This window comes from Chelmon rostratus, chromosome 10 (assembly GCF_017976325.1).
Source record: "Chelmon rostratus isolate fCheRos1 chromosome 10, fCheRos1.pri, whole genome shotgun sequence".
Taxonomy (NCBI): Eukaryota; Metazoa; Chordata; class Actinopteri; order Chaetodontiformes; family Chaetodontidae; genus Chelmon; species Chelmon rostratus.
The window spans coordinates 13,557,345-13,580,322 of record NC_055667.1 but is presented as its reverse complement, the minus strand read 5'-3'; the positions used below and the strand labels follow the sequence as shown (position 1 = coordinate 13,580,322).

The following is a 22,978-nucleotide window of genomic DNA, read 5'->3' as shown; positions in this document are numbered from 1 at the left end:
TCGAATGCTGAGAAGTTTGGACTTTTACCAGCACTTTAAAGTTTGTGTGATTGTGGGAAATAGAGACATTCTGTGAGATCAATGCTTCAGTTAGCTTCCATAAATTTGTCAAATCTATCAAATATACAATGTGATGTTTAAGGCTGCAACTGACTGTAAATGAAAGAACTTTCACTCATCAGCATGCTTTTCTTAGATGGCATTCATATCGGATGGAAAAGGGACAAAACATCGTCCGAAGCCTCAAAAGGCATTCAGATGGGACGTTCACCAGCGACTTCACCCACTACCTTGACAAGATCAAGGCTAAAGATTTTGTGGAGTGGCTGGCCAGCACCAAGCAAGAAGGGTGAGCTGAAAAGCCGCATTTCTGCCAAAGCTGCTTCACTGGTGGTGACGTGATATGACTGTCATCAAATATTTCCACTTTTCCCGGCACTGCTGGGTTACTTAACACATTAGTGTCATTTTGAATCAAAGTTAAAACAGTCCACGTGTCATCACTCATTTAGATTGCACGAATGTTGCCTTTCTTTGACTTCACACTTATTATGTATATCATATTATTTTACTTGCAGGTGTCATGGAGACCTGCTCCAGATTGCAACAGAAGTTTAAAACATCCTAGATTACGTGTACTGTACTGCTTTATGTCATCCAGCATCATAAAAGATGATAAATTCTCTGCAACGAAAGACATCGGGCACTTTATTTATGCAGAGGCATTCTCAGATAAAAGTGTCAGTTTTTCACAGCAACCAACAAAGTGGAGAAGAATAACCAAGATGTCCAACTTCTTATGTCATTGTACTAGTTATGTGAAAATGTCATAATTGTTTCCTTCAACTCTAAAGTCCCTCTACAGGCTCACTGTTATGTTTTTCAGTTCAAAAGAAAATGAGGGTGTGTTCAGATACACACTCCTGATGGAGAATGCATGCTTTTCTTTCTTTTTTGCACCTTTATTTTGCTTTTCTCTGCAGCATGAATAAACTACGATGCAAGATCAATTGGTGAATCAAATTGCATTGTGAACTGACCTGTATGTCTCTGAGGGTGTGATGCATACAATTCAGATTCAATTCAGAATAAAATCTCATGAAGGGGCAGTGTTTTTGTACTTATGTTGGAGATGCTGGGTCATGTTGCTGCTATCCACAGAAAAGGAAAAAATGGGGCAAGATTTAGTGATCTGTGCATGAAGGACACATTCCATTCATACAAAGGGCTGACCAGTGGTGGGCGCTGTTGTTCAACAAATCAGGCAGTCAAACAGCTCAGGCTCAGCACAGGCTGATTTGGAAAATCTTAAAAAAAAAAGGGCAGTGTGTGGGTGTAAAGGCATCTGTTTTGTTTCCTTTTGCAGTGCAGACTGTATATAGCATGCACTTAGTTCACACAAATTTACATTGTTGCACAATAAGGTTATGCAATGAGGCAGGCAGAAATTGCAGTAAGTAATGGAGCTAACGTTTAGTGCAGAGGAGGGGCCGGTGGATTTTAGGTAGGTGGAGAGAAACTTGAGGCTATAACTGGTGCCGGTTGTGTAGGTTTTTATGTATAGGTGTTGGCAGTGGATTCGGAGGGGGTAGAGTGTGCCTCATTTCTCAATGGGACGTGTGAGCCGTGTGAGGATGCAGCTGCGGTGGGGGCTCTTGGCTTCTGGCCATTGCCACGATGGAGAGCTCCCTCTCTGGGCTCCCTCCTCAGCCTGACTCTCCGGGGAGAAAGGGAGGCCGGGGCAGGAGGGAGGGAGGAAGGGGGAAAAAAGAGAGGGAACACCAGCAGAGCACAAACACAACCCCCTGATCTCAGCGGAGGGTTGAAAGGGATCAGATAGTAGGAAACCCCCATTTCACTGCTGGCTGTTCCCACTTCATGCCTGTCTGACATTTACCAGCAGCGCTGCAGCAAAATGGGACCGAGGGAGGGAACAGGAGCAGAGCAGCAATGAGGAATAAAATCCAAGCATTGCATTGCAATGGATGAAGAGTCCTTGTAAATGATGGATAGCTCTCATTAGGGATTGAGAGACAATCTTCAGTGTCACGTGCATGAAAAGCCGTCCTTAAAAGCGAACCATGGCAAAGGAAATACTGTGACACGTTTAATCGTTATATTTAGCCACGTTCAGGTCCACCCACAGAGAAACCACATGCTATGTGGCAACACAGTTCAGAGGAAGGGAGGTGGGATGAGAGGGAAGAGAGCACAGGATGGAGGTGGAGGAGGAGGAGGAGGAGAGGGAGGGTGTAGGTGTGGCTGTCCGCGAATTAGGTCGAGCTCCCCCCGCGCACTAAACGCAATTTTTTATGGCTCGCCTTAGCCCCGCGCCAACCAGCGGGAGCCTCTCCGTCCAGCGCCAGCCCAGGAGCCTCGGAGCCGGGCAGAAGATGCTCGTCCTCGCGGTACCACGTCCAGCACCAAGGACAGCTCCGCCAGCGCGCTGCCGTCGGTGCGTTTGCCGCGCTCAGATGTCGCCAAAGAGCCTGATTTTAGGGTTAAATGTCCGTATTTTTGGGTGTGATTGTTTTTTTGTTTTTTTGTTTGTTTTTTTTCAAAAGCGTGGGGGCCGGTCTCCTGGGCAGTCGTGCATGGACACAAGATGATGGAGGCACTGGGCCAAACTGGGAGTGTGCTGCTGACTCAGCCTCGACTGCTGCATTAATTTATCTGCACTGCAGTGCTCCACCACCTCCCTTCCCCTTCTTTTTCCTTACCTCCCCCCTCCCTTCCTGTCTCTCTCTCTCTCCTCTCCACCTCCCTGCACTCCCAGCACGGCACTGAAACGAGTTGAGGGAGGGGCGGGGGGGGGGGGGTCGATAGTCAATAATTAGCAGGTTCCCATTGCCTCCATGTGTAGATGATAGATAGCAGCGAGACACATAGATTTGAAAATATCATAGAAAAATCCAGGGAGATGGAGGAAGGGCGGAGGAGGAGGGAGATGCTGAGAGACAGAGAACAGTCCATGTGACTGGAGGGAGGGGAAGGAGCCAGAGAGCGAATTTTGTAATCTGACAAAAAAAAAAGGGAAGGGAGGAGAGAAAGGAAGGGAAGAAAGGAGGGTGCTCCATGGAGAATTTGCCATTTATCCAGTGTCTACACTGTCTGAGGACAACTCCATGCATCTTTTACATACACCTCCATCTACTCACCAAAAAGGGTTTCTCACCCCCCTCCACCGTCTGCAAACCAATGAGAGAAGCACAAACAGATCAATATCACCCAACATGGCTTTTTCAGCCCTGTTCTCATGAGGATGTGAGGTTATGGAGCTGATGACTCTAATATCATACCTCTGGGCTATTTACTTTATGGTGGACCACAAACAAGAGCATCACGGTACAGACGGACTGCATAATAATGGGGCTATAGTCCATCTTCTGCCTGTGAGGGGGATGTTAACACGGGGCTCTTAACAAATTCAATAAGTACATTACATTTGAAAGGCTGCCTTTCACGACCCTGTTACCACAGCACCACTCAGCTCCATTTCACAGAATGTTTTGTAATCCACTTGCATCCCCATACAGCACCACAAAAGAAAAATGATCCGCACAAAATGGTGACCACAACTTAAAGTGGACACAATGAATGTGAAATACTCCTGGAGGAAAGAAGAGAAGCGAATCTAGAGGCTCTGCCATGGATCTAAATCTGCCTTTACTAAGCAAAAATCGACATTTCATTAAAAATAACAACACACAGAGTGTAACTGGAAGGCTGCTTTATTGGTAATAAAAAGGTTCGTGCTCAAATGAAGACAATCTTTCATATATTCTTACCAAGAGTCCAAGTGGTTGTGCAACACACCATCATAATGTACTGTATATCCTCTTTTATCACGGTGTCAAATGATAACAACAGTTTGAAAAGCACTTTTTAATTTTTCAGCGAAAAAGAAAAAACGCCCATAATAAACCATGCTAAAAAAGAATGAGTCCTATAATCAAATATTGATACAAAAATAAATTTCAGATGGAAACGGAAATATTGAAGAAATTAAACAGAAATATAGAAGGCAAGCTGCTTTTTCACAAGCCAAGTGGGTGACACACATAGCACTAAGAACAGGACATTTTTGAGTTAGCTGTTTTTCTGTTAACATCACACACTGTTGAATATTAAGATGAAGTGGGGTGTCTGGATGATCCTCTGGCAGTATTTCTGACTCGACATCCCTGATTAATGTTGTGCTCACCCCCCAAACCCCCACCCTGCACAGTTTGGAAACTTTTTTTTTTTTTTTTTTTCTTTTTCAGTGTGGTATCGACATCCAAATTCGCAGAAAAAGCAGAAAAAAGGCACATGCCATTGAGTGGAACACTAGAAACAAACCATTCAACAAAAGAATTGTGAGGATGAGAAGCAAGTACATGGTTGTATGCATGTTGAGCTGTAATGGCACTGATGTGTGGGTATGGGAAAAAGGCCCTGGGGTAGAGACCGTCTCAGGGCGCAAGAGGCAGTCAGTCACACCAGCTGACGTCCTCAGGGAAGAGATCACTGGTAAGGTTTGGCGGGCAGTGAAGAGAGTCACCTGTGTGTGTTTGTGTCCGTGACTGTGGGTGTGTCCTGTATACTCAGTGAAGGTGAGAGATATGACAGTAAGTGAAAAATGTGCTGGTAACATTATCCTTTCATCATGATCAGGCTACAATCCATGGCAAGCAGCTCCAGTAACATCGCACATGAGCTATTCCCCAACATAGAAGGGTGCTGGAAACAACCAGTTTTAGACATCCACTGAACGTGTTGCACATAAATCAAATGTGACAAACAGTGTTCTTCTGTTTATGTATATACATATAGACATATATGTATACATGTATTTATCTTTTGTATTATATAATATCTATATTTCATTCAATTTCCGTCAACAAAGTGAAAAGTGTCTCAAAAAATCCAAAAGGTAACAAATGTGACAAAGGGCATAGCTGGAAGCCATTCTATATTATTGTTATTATTCATTTTTTGATTATTAGTAGTAACATTTTTAAAATTCCGTATTTACAAAAAAACACAACAAAGCATGCCGATAAAATAAAAGAATATAATACAATATTTATAGTTTCTCTCAAAAAGTTCGTTCTTTTTCAGCGATTGTGCCATTTACATCATAGCCTGCACTGTACATATATATGTTTTTGTGTTTTCTTTTTTGTCTTTTTTTGGTCTTTTTTTCTTTTTTCAAGTGTGAATGTATCATTCTAAAACATTACATCCAAGATGAACATGGGTAAATTGGATGACATTACTCACTCCTCCTGTGGTTCTCATTGGGAATGTATTTGGTTTCAGTGTGCAGCAGCCAAACTGATTTGGAGACCTCATATTGTAAACAGACCTCAGTTATTGTTACAGACAGGGGGTTCTGGTACAGGCAGTGTTAAACACACCAAATGGCATTAGTGGTGTGGCAATGGATACCAGATTTACTGTATGTCCAGTCATCCGCTTATAAATAGGACCATCACTCCTGTGTAAAAAAAAATGGCAGGAACACCTAAGGAGGCAGCTGTGTTTTGTCTACCACTTGGCAAAGCCTCAGGGGGTTTTTTTTTATATGAAAAACACTCACAAAGCTTATTATACAACATAGCTGCGTCAATGTGAGGCCTGCTGATGTTTTATCTTGTCAAGTGTTCGTGATTCTACCCCCATCTCTGGCTAATTATTTTTGAAGCGGGTGACAGTATTCGAAAGCCTGCAAGTATGTGAAAAGATGGTGCGAGCCTGGGTCCAACACCACACAGTGTTTAAGAGGTCCCACAAAAGCACAATGATACACTGACAAACATGGGACTTTCAGCACTCCGACTCAGACCAAAGCACAATTCTCTTCTTCTGCTCTTCTGTTTCTCTCTTGTTCTCATGGCAGTCAGTCTAAAACCCTGAAGGGAGAGGCTCTACATATTTATTGGTCCATGTTTATGAGTTATTTGTCATCCATCCACCTCCCTGAAACACCAGACAAAATCCATTTAATTCTACAGTCCACAGCACAAGCTCTTCCTGGCCATCCACCTTCCATACATGCTAGGCACGACAAGGCATGTCCTTGTGAAGATTCTCTGCTAACTCCGCTGTTTCAGATGGTCAGTGACGCTCGCACTGATCAAAGCCTTTTCTGAGAATGATTGCATTGCAAGGACATCAGAGAAGGACTTCAAGGCTTTTTATTTCTAAAGCTGGCAACTCAAATTGTCCGAAAAGCTCTACCTAAGACATCACTCACGGGGGGGAGTTCTGATGTGGGCCTGACAGAGTACAAAAGGGGAACTTGAAATGAATTAATCCTTAAGAGTGCTGTCTAATGGTTTTCAGTACTTCCACTATCCCAAAACAAACAACAAAAATAGTATCAAAACACAATAAAACCATATTCCGGTTCCTTCTCGGGAACTACAGCAGTAGAGGGGATACCTATTAATACTTGAGCACACCTGACCCTTACTGATGCCAGATATGAATTCCTTGGATGAAACACCGCCAGCTCTTTGCCGTAACAGGGACCACAGTTAAGTAAGGAATGTGACTGTACGATGGATGTAAGTAAACAAAGAGATGTAAGCCCCAGATTTGGTCCAGGACGACTGGCATGGCCCTCCAAATCTGTGCATCCTCAACTTGAGGATAGTCTGCTTCCGAATACTCATACGCTCCACACTCTTTCTATACTACTAACATTCAGAGCAGCAAAAAAACATTTTGTGGTTTGTGTTGTTGGCTGATCCGACTGAGACTTTGCCTCTGAGTGCTTACATCCTTCATTCACCTGAAAGTTTAATGAAGGGCTCAATTAAAAGATCTGTCAGTCAAAAAGCAAAACTGGTGAAGGGCAGGATCATATGATTATCGTTCCCCCGATATTCCATATATCACTATCCACGATCTTCATTTTCCAGTTCTCGTAATTTCCCCAGTGGACAGCCTCAAACTATAGTCAAGCCACTGCAGTCGTCTGAGAATTAGTGTCTTGTGGACTATGATTACTCATGCATGATTCCTGATCAAAACATGCCTTCATGCAAGTCATTTCTATGCATTGAACGAGCACAATAATTATTATTTATCTGGAACTCGGTCTGAGCAAGTTTCCTTCAGCCCAAGTCAAAACAATGACTAATGACCCCTACCGGTCAGTGTGAAAGCCCATGTAGAAAAATGTCTTTTTCAGTGTCAGTATAACAAAGAGGAGATGAAAAGACTAGTGACATGGGCTAAATGTTATCTTTTTTTGCTGCTCAAATAATGTAAAGATGCAAGTATACTCAGCACAAACAAACAAAAAAAATCTTTGTCTATGGTTCTGGGTTTCCCCCTCCCTCGCTAGTGTTTCCTTCCTAGCTAAACTTGCTTGGTTGATTATTGTTTTCTTCTTGATAAAGATGGTAAACGCGGTGTTACAGACCCTCCTTTAGACTGCTGACACAGTTCTAGTGGGATCTGTATGACCCAGTCCCGTAGCATTGGAGCTTTGCTGCGGGGGTCCACACTCGGTGGTGGCAGGGATTTTGCAATTCTCCGATCGCCATCTAGCAGAGATTTCTGTGCCTTGGCAGTTGATCCCCAAAGAAAAGTGTGCCACTGGCCAGCACACCGTGAGTCACTGTTTTTCATTTTGCATTTGTTCCTCATTTTAATGAACTTGGTCACTATGCAGCAAAGTTCCGTGGTAAACTGATTGTGTTTGGTTCAGCTGTCTTTGACGACATAAGAAACCACATTGCCTCAGTTGTATTTGAGTCTGTAAACATTTTTTTGTATGTTTTTGTTGTTTTGTTTTTTTTCTTACTTGCAAATGATCACTTTTTCTACATTTGTTGGGTTCGGGCTCAAAGTCTCATCTCACTGTGTTTTATTGGATATTGAGAGTCACTGAACCCTAACACTTGGATTCCCACTCATCTTTTTGGTTTTTGTCCTTCTCTTTCCTGGCCCACTCCTCCTTGTTCTCGTCCTGCTTCTCCTTGTCGGGTTTGGTCACGCTGTCGTAAGAGGGGAGAGAGGCAGTGGATGGTGTGCTCTCCTTCTTCTCTTGGTTGGTCCCGCCGTTCTCAAGCTTATTGTTAGTAAAAGTGTGGCGCTTGAAGATGATGCCACGCCTGATGAGGTGGGCGCGGTAGGCATTCTGGATAATTCTGGCAGAGACATCCTCCTGTTTGCGGCGAAGAGTGGTGGTGATGGGTTCATACGACACCTTGGAGGGGTTGGCTGCCACGAAGCGCTCCTCCATCTGTTGCCTGAGCATGTCCAACTCACCACTGTCACCCAGAACTCGCTTTGTGAAAGCAAACAGGATGTCGAGGCAGTGAATGCGATCGCCGCTCACCATGGGCATGTCCATGGCAATTAGTTCTATAGTGTTAGGCTTCGGCACACGAAGCGGGTGCTCCAGTGCGTCAGCAAAGTCAGACAACTTAGCAAAAGTAATGAACTGAGAGGCAGTGGGGTCAAACTTCTCCCAGATCTCGTAAAAGGTCTCAAAGTCGTCCTCACTGAGTGGATCAGCGCTTTCCTCTGTGGCCACACTGAAGTTCTCCAGGATGATGGCAATGTACATGTTGACCACAATCAGAAAAGAAATGATGATATACATGACAAAAAAGAAGATTCCCACTGAGGGGTTACCACAGTCGCCCTTCACAGATGTACCAGGGTTTTCCAAATTGGGATCGCAGTCCGGTGGGTAGTTGAGGATGGGCAGCAGTAAGCCATCCCACCCGGCCGACGTGGTGATCATGAACAGAATGATCATGCTGTTGCCAAAGGTCTCAAAGTTGTACAAGTCGTCAATGCCTGCTCCGTGTTTTACGTAGCCAAAGTTAGACATACCGAAGATGGAGAAGATGAACATGACCAGGAAGAGCAGGAGACCAATGTTGAACAGGGCTGGCAGTGACATCATCAGAGCGAAGAGTAAAGTCCGGATGCCCTTAGCCCCTTTGATCAGACGGAGGATACGGCCAATGCGAGCCAACCTGATCACCCTGAACAGGGTTGGCGACACAAAGTACTTCTCAATGATGTCAGCCAGGAACATGCCTGAGAGGAGGGAAAAGGGAAAGAAGAGAGGATGAGAATACAACACACTTCTGACCTTCTGAGGTCACTCCCTCACTGCTCCACTTTCACCTCCCTCACTCACCGACAATAGACAGGATCACCACCACCACGTCGAAGATATTCCAGCCATTGGTGAAGTAATAGTGGCGAAGGGCGAAGAGCTTCAGCAAGAACTCTGTGGTGAAGACTACAATGAAGATGAAGTTGACCCAGTAAAGGACGAGCTCCGTTTCATCCGACTGGTCGTCTGTTTCCACCATCATAGTGACCATGTTGAGGCAGATAAGTATCATGATGGAGATGTCGAAGACTTGCTGCGTCACAAAGTCAAACACCATGCCTTGGATCTTGTTCTATAAGGAGAGAGGGCACAAAGAGGGATGACGCAGATAGTTACTGGGGAATTCAACTAAAGGCATAATGCGTTGAATAACTTGAACACTTGGTAAGTAATCCAGAGGAAATACACACCTGTGGTCGAGGAATAGGTTTTTGTGGTTTTTTGGAACCCAGTTTTTTCATGGCATTGTAGTACTTTTTCTGTTCCTCTGTCATGAAGATATCCTGACCTCCAAAGTAAAGGGATAAATAAAGATTTGGTTATAATCATATTCTAACGCTTGAAAATGGAAATTCCTAAAGCAAAACGGGGGATAAGGAGAAAGAACAGGTCTTATCTTTTTCTTCTGCTGGTTGAAGTTGTCAATGATCACACCAATGAAGAGGTTGAGGGTGAAGAAGGAGCCAAATATGATGAAAACGACAAAGTAGATGTACATGTAGATGTTGACTTCATAGTCCGGCTGGTCTTCCACCTTGGAGGGAGGCACAACATTGAAGGTAGCTTTATGTTATAGCAACACATTTAAAGAAATTATGTGATATTTCAGGAAATATTTATTTACTTGTTTGTCAAGAGTTAGATGAAAAGGTCGACATCTGTGTGGTACGTATGAAGCTACCGCCAGCTGTTGGCTTACTTAGGTTAGCACAAAGACTGTAAACAGGGGAAACAGCTAGCCTGGCTCTGTCTAAAGCTAAGTCAAATTGCTAACGGTAGCTTCATACTTAGTGTAAAATGTTCTCATCTAATTCTCAGCAAAGAAAGCGGATAAACCTACGTCTTAAAATGTCAAACTTTTTCTTTAAGCTCTGCTTGTTCACAGTCTGGCAGAAGAGAGACGAATGAGCATTACAATTTACTGAAGAAGCAATAAATATACCTCTCTTGAATCCACAGCTGCGTACATAATGTCCATCCAGCCTTTGAATGTGGCCTTTCAAAAGAGACACATGATTACATTTTTGCAGAAACTGAAAACAAATAATATACCAAGACCATTCTAGATTCAAATCTAGAAACTCAAACCGAAACTGTGCATGTCCTTTGGTACAGCTTGTTTATGGAAAGAAAACAAGCAGACGAAGAAAAGGACTTGGAGAAATGCACAATATACATGATGAATATGAACAATAGACAACCTCATAAAGCAAACTGAGCTCGAAGCAACGTCAGACCCACACAGAAAGACAAAAAAAGCAACGTGGATAGGAAAATGAGACAAGAACACAAGTTAGCATGAAACAAGAAATGGAGCCACAACGAGAGGAGAGGAGGAGCGACACTCTCACCACTTGCAGCAGGGCCAAGTAGCCGGCGCCCACATTGTCAAAGTTGATCTTGACGTTCTTCCACCTGACCTCGGTAAAGTTTTGATGCATGAGGGCCTCGCACTGCGTCTTGTTGTTGACCACGTCGACGGGAAAGTATTCCTCTGATGTCTCATTGAAACAGTAGTAGTACTTGCCCGCAAACAAGTTGACCCCCATGATACTGAAAATCAGCCAAAAGATGAGGCAAACCAGCAACACATTCATAATGGAAGGGATGGCACCCACCAAGGCGTTGACTACCACCTAGACCAGACCAGGGAAGACAGGATATGACAGAGTGAGAACCAGGAAACAAACGCAGCTCATTCAACCCCTCTGACAAGACACTACATACTGCTATGGCGTCACACTAAGTACTTAAAAAAAAGCTATTCAGCACTTTGGTCCAGCTGGCTTTAGAAGCAGCAGTTCAATCCTATGATGATTTAAAGTAGCCAAAAGTAAGCACTGCGCTCCACTGTGATATACATGCTGATGTGTGGGGATCGTTCTAATTAGAGCGGCACTGATGTGACTCCGAGACGCTCTTTGATCTGTTGAAACGTGCGGCTACAACTGCTTAAGGCATACTCAAGCACACGCACACACAGACGCGTACACACACATACGTGCCAAGAAAAGTACCAATCTAAGAAATCTATAAGAATCACATGTTTATGATGGAAAATGTGCAATTTATAAATTTATATATGTAAGTTTTTGTATTAATCCTAGTAACTTGGCGACATTTTGTAATAATAAGAAATTAATGTGTCATTATTTTACACATGAATGTCGCTGACATGTGTGGCACTAAACTAATGCAGTGTTGTTGAGAATATGCAAGACAATTGCTTTATATCATATAAGAACAAACATTGTGTACCATTTGACAATGTGAGAAATACAGTTTATAATATTTGGACAAAATAGATGTGCGTATGTTTCAACATATATACAATGTAAATAAAAAATGAATCAAGTGTTTGCCATACCACTATGAAGTGTCCACTCTTACCACCCCAACCTTAGACAGTCAATATTCTTAATCTCACTGGCCTTTCCATAACTAAGTCAAATATAACACTAATGAAGAAAAAAAAAAATCAATTAAAGTACACTAATTCCCACCACCACCCCAAAATCTAAGCCTGTCTATCAATCCAATCTTATTTTCATATATTTATCATAGCCAGTAAAAGCTCAGCACATAGTGAACCGCTCACTACCAGTGTTAGGCAGGCCGACCAGCAGCTCTCAGGCAGACAGCTGAGCATGCATGTCTTTGGCAGACTCGTTTTGTGGAGCCATATTCCCTCCTCATGACAAACAGACAGGGAGGAGCTCTAGAGCAGGATTCTCTCAGCGTGCACACGGCCTTCACAGGCTGACTCGTGTTCAATGTACGATCATAGATTTCACATGAGGCGCACACACAGAATATTGTGTCATCAAATGAGGAAAGCTAAAAGAAAATGGCTTTAGGGTGATATTTTTCAAATGCAATTATAGGGCTAAGACACACACAAATCATAGTTTAAAGTCTTCCCCCCACAGTGCTGCCATTGCACTCGCTGAGAGAATGACTCTTTGCTCGATCTGAGGCACAATTGAACCGCTTTCAAAAATTCAGTGTTCAAAAAAAGAATTAGGCCATGCTGTGTGGAAAGCATTCTCAGAAAGAGGGAAAATGGCTTTCAAAAATGCATAATGTGCATCGGCAGTTATAGTACATGCGTGTTACATGGCATTGTGCAATCTCATAACCGCTCAAATCAATAAATAAATAAATAGAGAAATGTGTGGATAGAGAGATAGCGGCTAAAGACATAATGGTTGAAGCTTTGCTTGCTTGTGCGTCTGACGAGCCATTCTGATATTTACATGGTTTGTATGGGTGTCTGACAAATATCTGCAGCACAGTGTGGCTGAGCTTAGACACCAACATTGGTCTGGAATACGTGTTGGCCTGCTGACAGGCGATTAAAGTGACTGGGGCTCAGAGGTTATATCCAAAGACCCCATGATAATCATTACTTTTAATAAGAGGCATAAATAAAACTATCAAAGTCTGTGTCATTTCAAAATCTTTGGTGTAACTTAAACTTCAGCAGGTTCGTCAGGTAGAAGGGTGAGAAGAGGGGATTGACTGAAACTGGGGTAAAGGCGTTGTCATTCCTGTACAATGCATTGCTCAAAAAAGTAGGACCGAGATTACAAAGCAGCATTAAGAGAAAGAGAGAGCAAAGTACATAGTCAGAGCAGCCCGTAATCATTGCATGTTAAGCAGTGCAATGTGTCCAGTTGAAGCTGCGCTGCTTGCTCGGCGCTGTGGATTTGCGTTGGCCTCTGCGATGCATCGTGCTGTAACAGTCAACCAGCAGGAATATAAAAGTTCTCATCATTCTAACTTTCCAGAATCTCTTTCATACGGTGTCATCTCTCCATTCATGTACTTCCCTATTCATTTATGCATTGCTTTGACCTCAAATTTTCCATTTTCAGTTCAAACAAAATGGTAACTCAATTGATGAGCATAGACATTATTATAAAAAATTGATACAGCAGGATCAAATTCCTCTGTTTGTTTCCCTTTGCATGACTGGGCCACCCTCACCTCTCTTACCACATACCCCCACTGAATGAGGTCATTCTTAGGGGCATTGGTACTGGCATTAATACACTCTATTCAAGCAAATGTGCCATGATTTCCAGCCCCAAAAATGACAATCTTATTAACAAGCCGGTTTCCCATCCCAAATTTAACAATTGAAGCTATAAAAATTTCAGTGAAACATCCTTGACAACATCCATTAAGCCTATCCAGGGCCTAAAAGCATTGATGTCTGCTCATGTGCAACGGCATCACATTTTAGTCGCTGGATATCTAGTATGAATGAGACTTCAAAAAAAATTTACAATCAGTCCACCCATTAGATAATTGCACAGGCCTTCTTCTCCTGCTGGTCTGTCATTTTTGGGACATGCTAAAGAGGGGCGACACATTGTCTGTCTAGGGTTGAGAGTGTTGTCCGAACGCTGTAGTGCTAGTCAACCTATGGGCCACCACCCACCCAGACCCAGACCCAGAACTCAAAAGTCAGAGTTTAACTGGGCCCGTTGTTGCCTGCCAGTTTCACTTCCTGTGGGAGTGGAAGGCAACAGGAAGCCAGGGCCTGCTGTATGCACTACAGTATGTGGTGTCATGACATGACAGCAGTAATGCCTTGTGTGAAATGGCAGCCTAGCATATTTGCTAAGCTTCTGCCTGCATTCCCAAAGGAAGGCACTAAAAATGATTTAAAACATTCCATATGGACAATGTGTTGCAAAATTTACAGCAATGACCTGCCGACCTGAATGGACTGTTAGCAGATCAGTCGGTCGGATGGTAACGACCCAAAGTGCTGACGCTGGCAGAAGCTTAACAAATATTTTCCTCCCAAAGCCACAACACTGTGAGTGTGTGGTTTCTGTCTCAGTCCCTGATGCAGAAAGATCCTGGACAAGCAGGAGAGAGTGTGGTGACCCTCCAGCGGTCCGGCCCAGCCGAACCGGGCCGAGGTGGAGTGAGTAGTGGAGGGATCAGGGGTTGCGGAAGAAGAGGAGGAGGGGTAAGGGTGGGGTGGGTGCTGCACAGTGCTGCACATGTGGGGCTGAGGAGGAGGTGGTGGGGAGGGGCTGAGGTGAGGAGGAGAAGCTCAAACTAGAAGACAATGCAACCAGTCCAAGAGTAGTGAGTAGTAAAAGAGAATGAGATCAAGGGAGTTAGAGAGAAAGAAAGAGAAAGAGACAGGAGGGACTACGGGTGACAACAACCAGGTGCAACCTATTGCTACCACCAGTCACAGAGACGACCAATCAGATCTGTGCGTTTTACGAAGAGACAGCTGCCAGAGGTACTACCACAGCAAGTGATTTCTGCTCTGCAAACCATGAAATCTTCTATTACAAATGGGACACATTCCCCTGAGTGGCTGTGTGGCAGCCGCCCTGCGGGCACAAGTTTTGGTGTGACTGGTTGGGCAGCGGTTCTGGTGTCCTGCAGCTCCCTGGTTCCTGCTGGTTGTTCTCAATGCCAGATGCACTGAGGGATGGTGTGAGCTGGGGGGGGGGGGGGGGGGGGGGGGTGGGAGCGGGGGGGCGGGGGTTGGGTAGGGGGGGGCATGTGGAGGGGAGGGGTGTTCTCAATTAAAAGCAGTGGTGTAGAATCAGGCCAAATGAGGAGCTACTTGTTGATTTGAATGCTCTATGAGATGGCATGTAAGTCTGGTTAGCTTTGACCACTTTCACATTCACTTTGGCCAATCAAGAAGAGACAAAGTAAGATGAAGTAATCAGAATTTCTAGGTTGTCACTTATGTGATGAGGCAGCTTTGTGAAAAAATATTTCTGTTGCTCTTTGGGTAATTTGTATTATGGAACAATCCAATTTGTAAGTAGATTTTGTTTGTTTGTTTAGGAAATTCAATTGAAATGTTGTCCTGCTGGCAATACAACTTTACTGTTGCTTTACTCAGTCTCCCAGCTGCATCATGACTTCTTTCGCTCTAACAAAGGCATGGTACAGGATTGCGCATGGAAAGGTGACTTCTTGGCTTTCATTTCCTGGTTTTAAAAACAATCCCCCAATATTTTGGAGGTTTTTTTTTGTCCTCTTTGTTTTTAGATCAGTTCTAGCATGCTTTAAACTGTTGAATGGGCATGCGGAAGGATCAGCTGCTTAGCTTTGGATCTTACCCTCATCCCTTCAAAACGTGACAAGGCTCTGAGGGGTCTCAAGGCCCTTAGTGTCCTGAGTGATTTAATGGGCCCTAGATCGGAGTAGCCCAGCGCATTAGCTACAAGGCTGACTATAGACACCTACACAAAAACAGAGAAGCAAAAGAGGTTCCAAACTGTTAGAAGTGAGAATATTCACTAGGGAAGAGAGACGGCCCTGGCATAGGCGGAGAGTTGCTTGACATACACACATAAATCTATGCATGTATATGCATGTATAATATTGCATTTATACATGTATATACACTGAGAGAGAAGGTCAATGTTTAGTATAGGTTTTATGTGCGTAGTATTTTTAGTAGCAGAAGGCCATAGGGATTGTTTGTCTGTTATTTTGGGGCAGTTGACGAGATGTGAAAAGTCCTTTGTACCTGCAAAGAAATTTGTGGTTGAGAGAGAAAGAGAGGAGATAGAGACATAAGACTCATATAGAGGGTAAATTAGGCAGAAAAGAGTGCTACATGATTTTGTTAAGATACAAGCGAAGGGACTGGGCAGAGCAGAGGAAGAGGAGTTGGGGAGGGAGGGAAGGAGAGAGGTTACCCTGTAGAAGCTGATAAAAACCCAACAGACTGAGAGCCTTACCCTTGCCCCTCTAACATTGTCTCTCCATGTCGCTCTTGGGCTGAGGCATAAAATCCCATATAATTTAAGACAGACAAACTAACGGAACCTAAGAGAAAGAATACAAGTAAACATGTACAAGTGTGTCATTTTGCCATTTTTCTTTCTCAGACATCAAATCAAATTGCCACACAGCATTTAGAGTCAAATAGGAGAGCCACAGTCACAAGAACCACACACAAGAAACAGGGATGGAGGTTAAGGGCAGATCGGATATAGTTATTAGCACTGGATGGCACTGAAAGGACAAAAATACACAGAGTACAGTCGAGTTACACACGGTTAACAACAGTTAACAATAACAGCACACAACCTCAAAGAAACTGGTGCAGCCCCTCTCAGTGTCTGACAGCAGCCACCAGGGTACTGCTGCAGCCAAAGAACGCTTCAAAGTGTGTTATCAATAGTTAGAAACACTAATTAAATACTTAAATTATGTCATTATTTCACAAAACTGTATATGCAGCCATTCACAACAACATCATAAGTGTACAGGACTCTTATAGCCAGAATAAATCAATATACATTCAGGAAGTGTCCTGCACTATGGTTTGGTAATTGTGAATCCCCTGTAGCTCAGGGCCATAAAGCTAATCTAAGATGAGCACACATACAGTGTTGTATTGCTAACACAGGAGGAAATGGATGATGGGGAGTGTGGTCAGTAAGCTGTGCTAATGTTCTTTGAGGGGTGGTGAGAAGTGCAGGAATTATTTAGCCTTGATGAAATCACTTCAAGACGGCCATTACAGGCTGTCTGCTGCACAGGCGAGCTTTGTGAAGAAGGATTCTTTGGCTGAAGGCAGATTATTCCAGATGGAAAGTGCAGGAGTGGGCAGTTGTATTATGTATGCTCAACTCTTACAAATTCAGTGAGAGAGAAATTTGTTTGCTCAAGAATTAGTACATGATCACATGAAGCCTTTTCATGTTTTTCAAACTGCAATTTTCCCGGTCTGGATGCTGGAAGGACCGAAACAGGAGAAGTACCAGTTCCTTACAAATAAGGAAAAATATCAACAGTGAACACATGTGAAAGCACCTCCAACCAGCCACCGACACCAACCGGTCAAACTCACCGCAAGAAGTACACAACATTCAAAGCTTACCAAAGTCACGGAGGGAGGTTTATAACAGGCAAAATCTTCATTTTGACTGATGCCATTATCAACAAAAAGACCAAGTTTTCAACCATTGTAGGCAGAATGCATCAAAACTATGGAAAGAACAGCAGAGAAGGCGTCAGCACGGATTCAGACTTCTTATTGTACGTGTGAATGTTGGACCATGTTCAAACATCGGGTCCAGGATATCCTGGACGGGGCCTCCATTTAGGTTCTATACTTACTCTTTGGCACAAAGCCCCTATTTAAGTCAATAACCCTGCTTCTTGAATAAGTTAGCGGCTGGTCTGGTGGGGAGACAGTAAAATAAAGATTTTGCCTTGATCTACACTACAGTGTTTGGGGTAATTGTCACCTTCAGCCTGACCCCTTGGAGAGCCCCCCTTTGGGGTGCCTGACCTCTGGCCCCCTGCTGGGCCAGCTGTGTGGTAGAGACCTCAGCGCCTCAGCGTCCTTCTCAGAGCTCTGCAAGGCAAGGCCAATGACATCTGGGGCTGTGATCCCATGATGACGATAGCACAAACCAAACAGAAATAAACCAAACTAAAAAACAAAGGGAAAAACACAACAAAACAATGATAATAATCTGAGTGAAAAAGAAAGATGAATGGAGTATGACACCTATCAACCTCACACACCTCAGTGTCACTATTATACAAGAATTGTCTACGCAAGCTATTTTGTCATTCCAAAACTGCTAATATAAGATACATGTGGATTGCTAGTCCTACAATGTAAGCAAAATGTTAAAAATACACTTTACTGTGCTAATATCTTGCTAGGTTTGTTTCTGATTTAACAAAACGCTCTCTAACATTACATTTCTTGTCCCATTTCTAAACCAATGCATAATAAAATACAAAAACGTTCTCGTAATGAAAATCAGGAAGACACAAATCAAATGGGAAACAGAAAGATACAGTAACACAAGGGAAATGAGGAGGAACACGGTCACATAAAACAGGCCGGTCTAATGATGGTGCCCCCCCCTTTCTGAGTCCATAGCAATGGTTTCACCCCACGACACAGGACGGCAGGGGCCACAACACAACCCAGACTCATCAAGCACAAGTCCTTCTCTTGTTTTTTTGAGGGGGAGCGCTAGTGAAGACCAAACTTACCGCCGGCCGCCTGTCACCCACCATCATTACATCTCAGCACAATATCACCACATTCCTGAGGTTACACTTTCAAGAGGGAATGAAAGGAGGACGGGGGAAGAGGGAGGGAGGGACGTCACTATTTGTAACATGTTGTAACAACTTGGGAAACTTGGCGCCCTGCACCGTCCCAAGTGTTGGGCTTGACAACACACCTACAGGGAGGGAGTCTACAATAACAATAACCAGAATCAGTACAGTGTGGCATGATTTTAACTCCTTCAAGCTCTATGTGTGCTGTAAGCTTTAAGAAGTCTTTATAAACTTACGTGTCATTTTAAGCCGTACAAACTAAAATGTATAAAGGCAGGATTACAAAAAAATAACTGGTACATTCTCTGTGGTATATAATAAATGTATGTGTGCTGCATGGGGTCAGGGGTACAGGAGTTTATAATAAATCAACATGGCAACCTCTGGCCATTGATAGGAGTCCATTCACGGGTATTGGCTGAGGTGTTGGACACTGTGGAGAGGTAGTTAGTTCAAGCAGAAAGTCAGAAGCCAGGGAAATTCTTATTCTGCTCAATTCCAAATTTATGTCAAATTAAAATGCTTTAAGGTCCTAGCCATTAAAATGGTCCCCTTACTGGAATTACTAATTGAAATCCCTCACAAGCATCTGAGCAATCTCACAATCTCAGGTTACGGGGTCTTAAAAACAGAAAAAATAAGATTAAATCGTGGCAATAATGTGTGAGACTAGACTAAAGAATTTTCCCTGTTCTGGTCTTTCAACCTTGACTGACACAAGGAGCAGAGAAGTACACAGAGAGAGAGGACAAAGGCACATATCAAACATCTTACAGGTCAGAGACACAGGCAAAAGACAGCTTTACAGAGACATATCTTTGACACATCCCATTGCTCTGAGCATGACTTGAATATGGCTGCTAATCAATTAGCTGGGCTATTGATTGCCAGATTCTAATTTGTGTTGAAGTACCTGTGTGTTCACATTAGAATTGGCAAATAGTTGTGGTAGTGGGGGAAACAGACAAAATAGTTCCTTGCATGCGGCACCCCAGAAAAAGAGTTTTACTTCACAAGCAGATAAAGGTTGTGCATATTCAAGCATCTCAGAGTGATCGACCAAATAAAAAACAGGGACTGTTGCTTGATGGAGCTGTAAAAGGTGAATCTGGCATGTGTGCACTTGAAATGGACAGACTGCCATACAGTCCTGTAAAATACTGTCCTTATGGAGTGGATAAACAAAATAAAGACTCTTCTTTATTGTAAGCAACATGCCCTCTCACCTAATGCATGCCATGAAGCAGGTATTCAATTAATAACCTGACATTTCAAACCTAACCACACCCAACAGACAACAAGAGGGGCAACACTTAAACAGAATTATATCCTGTAGCTATATGGCATATGAAGTGCATTTGATGGGGTTCATAACAATCTAATAAAGCAAAAGACAGATTATTACTTTACTTTTACGGTCAAAACAGACCGAACAGAACAGAAATTAGCCTTAGCTCTGCTGTTTAAGGCTGTATGCATCTTTGTGGCAGTGTGTTGCTGTTGGACCAGGGTGTGGTTGAGGACCAAGTAATTGCTCTTCTAGTCTACTGCATACGAGAAGAAACAAGAGCTGGACTTACATCCACAATGAAGAAGTCCAGCCAACACCAGGCATTGGTGAAATACTTGACAAAACCGTAGGCGACCCACTTCAGCAACATTTCCAGGATGAAGATGTAGGTGAACACCCTGTCAGCATACTCCAAAATGATCCGAATGGTCTTCCTCTGCTCGATGTACACGTCCTCGAAGGCCTGCGGAGAGACAGGAAACATACGTCAGCCACGGCGAAGGTGGTGAGGGCAATATTACACGTTATGATTTATGATTCCACTAATGGAATTGTACACAGCACTACAGTACAGCCGGCTCATTGCTGATCACTAACAGTGATTTATTATATCAAAAAAAAAAAATCTGTTTTGTGTGAAATATTTCAAGCGCCTATAGATTTGCAGCAGTCTTTGCTCTTATTTTTGTAGCATCTGACATGCTTGAGAGCAAGGCCCATCTCCATCCCCAGAAATAGATCCAGTGTTTGATAAATGGTACAGTCCATTAATCTCAGGCACCCCTGGCCCCTTCCCCAGCCCAGCAGCTCAGAGACTGAGGAACCAAACTGACTGACTTGTTTTCCTCCTCACTGTCATAATGTAGATACACATGGGTCCCTGTTTAGTACCTTTATTTTACCTTTATTCAGTTTGGATCAGTGAAATGTGTGTTTCATTTAAAGAATAATGTAAATTGTGGTCCTTAGTTTTCCAGTCATTGCTTTCTGTTGTAAAGGTTTTATGTAACTGTCCAGTCTGTTTCTGTGTGTGCAGAGGATACAGATGCTCAGGCCTTCTTACCAGGGCACCGCTGCTGAGCAGGATCATGAAGATGATCAGGGTCTCAAACCAGTTGTGCTCCACTATCAGGTAGCAGGTCTTTCTCAGGAACCACCAGCTCTTCCCCCAGCCAATAGTGATGTCAACGTCACAGCACTTATACTTGGCCACACAAGCTGAGGACACACAGGAAGAGAGATGACATGTGATGTAGCTGGATACGATACTAATGCTAGGTTACAGTTCAGTGTTTTAAATGTTGAATCTTCAAATGAATCTGTGGGTTTCTGGGATCAAGTAGCAAGATCTCTATAGTGAAGAACACCTTCTCCAATGCTGAGGGTTCAGTACATGGTGTTAGCCTCAGTTCATTTTCTTGCTTGACAAGACTTTGCCCACAAAATCCTCAAAATTAATAAATTAACATATTCAGTTTACATTGTGAGATGGTTTATCATCAGGAAAGTAGGAAAACAACGCTCCCTTTAAGTGCTATTGTGCCAGTTTTCTTGATATCTCTTACAGAATAAAAAAAACAGAATAAATATCTGTGTTTTATGTGGTTATGTATTAGCGTGTTATTGTACGCATCATACATAGACGGACTAACTGACAGATAGACTAATAAATTGGTGGGAGTCTCCACGGTTGAGTGATCCTTCATAATAAAACTGTCCTTCACCCCGCCGCCCTATCATTTCCACTCAGCCCTGGGGGAGTCTCTGTGCTGTGGAGTGGAGGTAATGGGTGCAGTGGGAGCAGGGGTCTCACCATCTGTCCAACACGGCTCCGGTTCCATGTATTCCTCCACCGTCTCCACCACCACCACCTCCTCCACATCTGGCTTGATGTCAATAGTGCTGCCCTCTGATGAACTGGTGTCATCCAGCTGTTGAGACATAGATGTATGAGCACACACGCTACACAGGGACGAAGTTTAAGTGGTTCAGAGACATGTCAGTTTTGTATTGCATAGCTGAGGAATCACTTATTATGGAGAAAGCCGAACTCAGACAGCCTGGAACCTGTCAGGAAATGTATATTTCATGTTATTTTCAAATTGCACTCAATCTTTAAAAAGGAAAAACCCTTGAGTACTATTTGATCACAGAGGCCTTTTTACGGATAGAGATGGACACCATAACAATCCTGAATGTCACATATCATCCACATGAACACTGAAATGGAATATCAGATGGCAGATCATCTGCTCTGAAAGTCTTCTAAATGCATTTAGTCCCAAGAAATACATCAGCAGATATCCATTTCATCCACATTGCCTGCCTGCTCCAGCAACTCCAGATGATTCTATTGAGTAATGGAGTTATATTAGCGTCTGAACAGTGTAGAGTAGCCAGCCACACCGATGGCTTTACTATCCTGAGAGAGGAAATTGCATGTAGAGCAGCTGAGGATTATAAACAACAAAAACAACAAGACACACTGATCACTACAACATTTGCATGTATATACTTAGTAAAATAAAAGACAATTATTTTGTAAGTGCCTGGAAAATAATTATTATAATAATATTTTATGTATATTGCAGATTCAGTCTGTTTCCTTCCTAAATACTTGCCTGATAAACCATTAGAAGTGGATAATATACAGTATACATGCACTCCTCTCACTGACCTCTTTGCTGTTCTCATTGTCTGACTCGCTGCTGAAGTCCTCCGTGTTGAGGTTCTCAAAGTCAGACTCTCCCACAGCTATGGGCACGCAGACGGTCAGGTTCGGGTTGTGGATGAACGACATGTGGTCTTCATCAATCATGTACTTGCCCACGCTGCTGCCAATACCGCTGGTGGTGCCGTTACCATTCTTGGCATAGTCCAGGTCGCGGTTGATGTCCACCCCGGTGTGGTTAGCGATGCAGTTTAGCTTCTTCTCATACATGTCGTCCAAAGGCTTCTGCTCATCCTCCATTGGCGGTTTCTTCAGCAGACTGGCCATCAGTATCCTTACCTTCGATTTCGTCCATGCAATGCCTTTCTTGATGCGCATGACGGAAATCTGCAGGTTGTTGGGCTCGCCGTCGTCATCTGTTGCAGCCAAGTTGTCAGCACTGAATGAGCTCAGCAGCAAGGCAAGGAACAGGTTCAACACCTTTTAGACAGATAATAAGAAATCAGTAACTGGATGTCAAGTGCTATTTTTTTCTCTGACCACATAATAATTCTGTAAAGAAACCTTA

The 22,978-nt window shown here is 43.3% G+C and overlaps 1 protein-coding gene across 4 annotated transcripts in view; it reads right to left on the bottom strand.

Moving 5' to 3' along the window:
- Nucleotides 1-7,891: 7,891 nt before the first annotated feature.
- The window catches only part of scn8aa (sodium channel, voltage gated, type VIII, alpha subunit a), a 35,613-nt gene continuing 20,526 nt past the window's right edge, over nucleotides 7,892-22,978 (bottom strand). For 2 of the 4 annotated variants that reach the window (XM_041945049.1, XM_041945048.1), the window contains exons 16-26: nucleotides 22,417-22,890; nucleotides 21,553-21,670; nucleotides 20,803-20,957; nucleotides 20,029-20,202; nucleotides 15,466-15,588; nucleotides 10,705-10,989; nucleotides 10,296-10,349; nucleotides 9,750-9,887; nucleotides 9,544-9,648; nucleotides 9,155-9,425; nucleotides 7,892-9,051 (exon numbers count right to left, since the gene is read on the bottom strand). In XM_041945049.1, coding sequence (XP_041800983.1) covers nucleotides 7,892-9,051; nucleotides 9,155-9,425; nucleotides 9,544-9,648; nucleotides 9,750-9,887; nucleotides 10,296-10,349; nucleotides 10,705-10,989; nucleotides 15,466-15,588; nucleotides 20,029-20,202; nucleotides 20,803-20,957; nucleotides 21,553-21,670; nucleotides 22,417-22,890 — 3,057 coding nt within the window. The remainder of the gene's footprint in view (nucleotides 9,052-9,154; nucleotides 9,426-9,543; nucleotides 9,649-9,749; nucleotides 9,888-10,295; nucleotides 10,350-10,704; nucleotides 10,990-15,465; nucleotides 15,589-20,028; nucleotides 20,203-20,802; nucleotides 20,958-21,552; nucleotides 21,671-22,416; nucleotides 22,891-22,978) is intronic. The other 2 variants (XM_041945051.1, XM_041945050.1) reach the window with 1 other exon arrangement.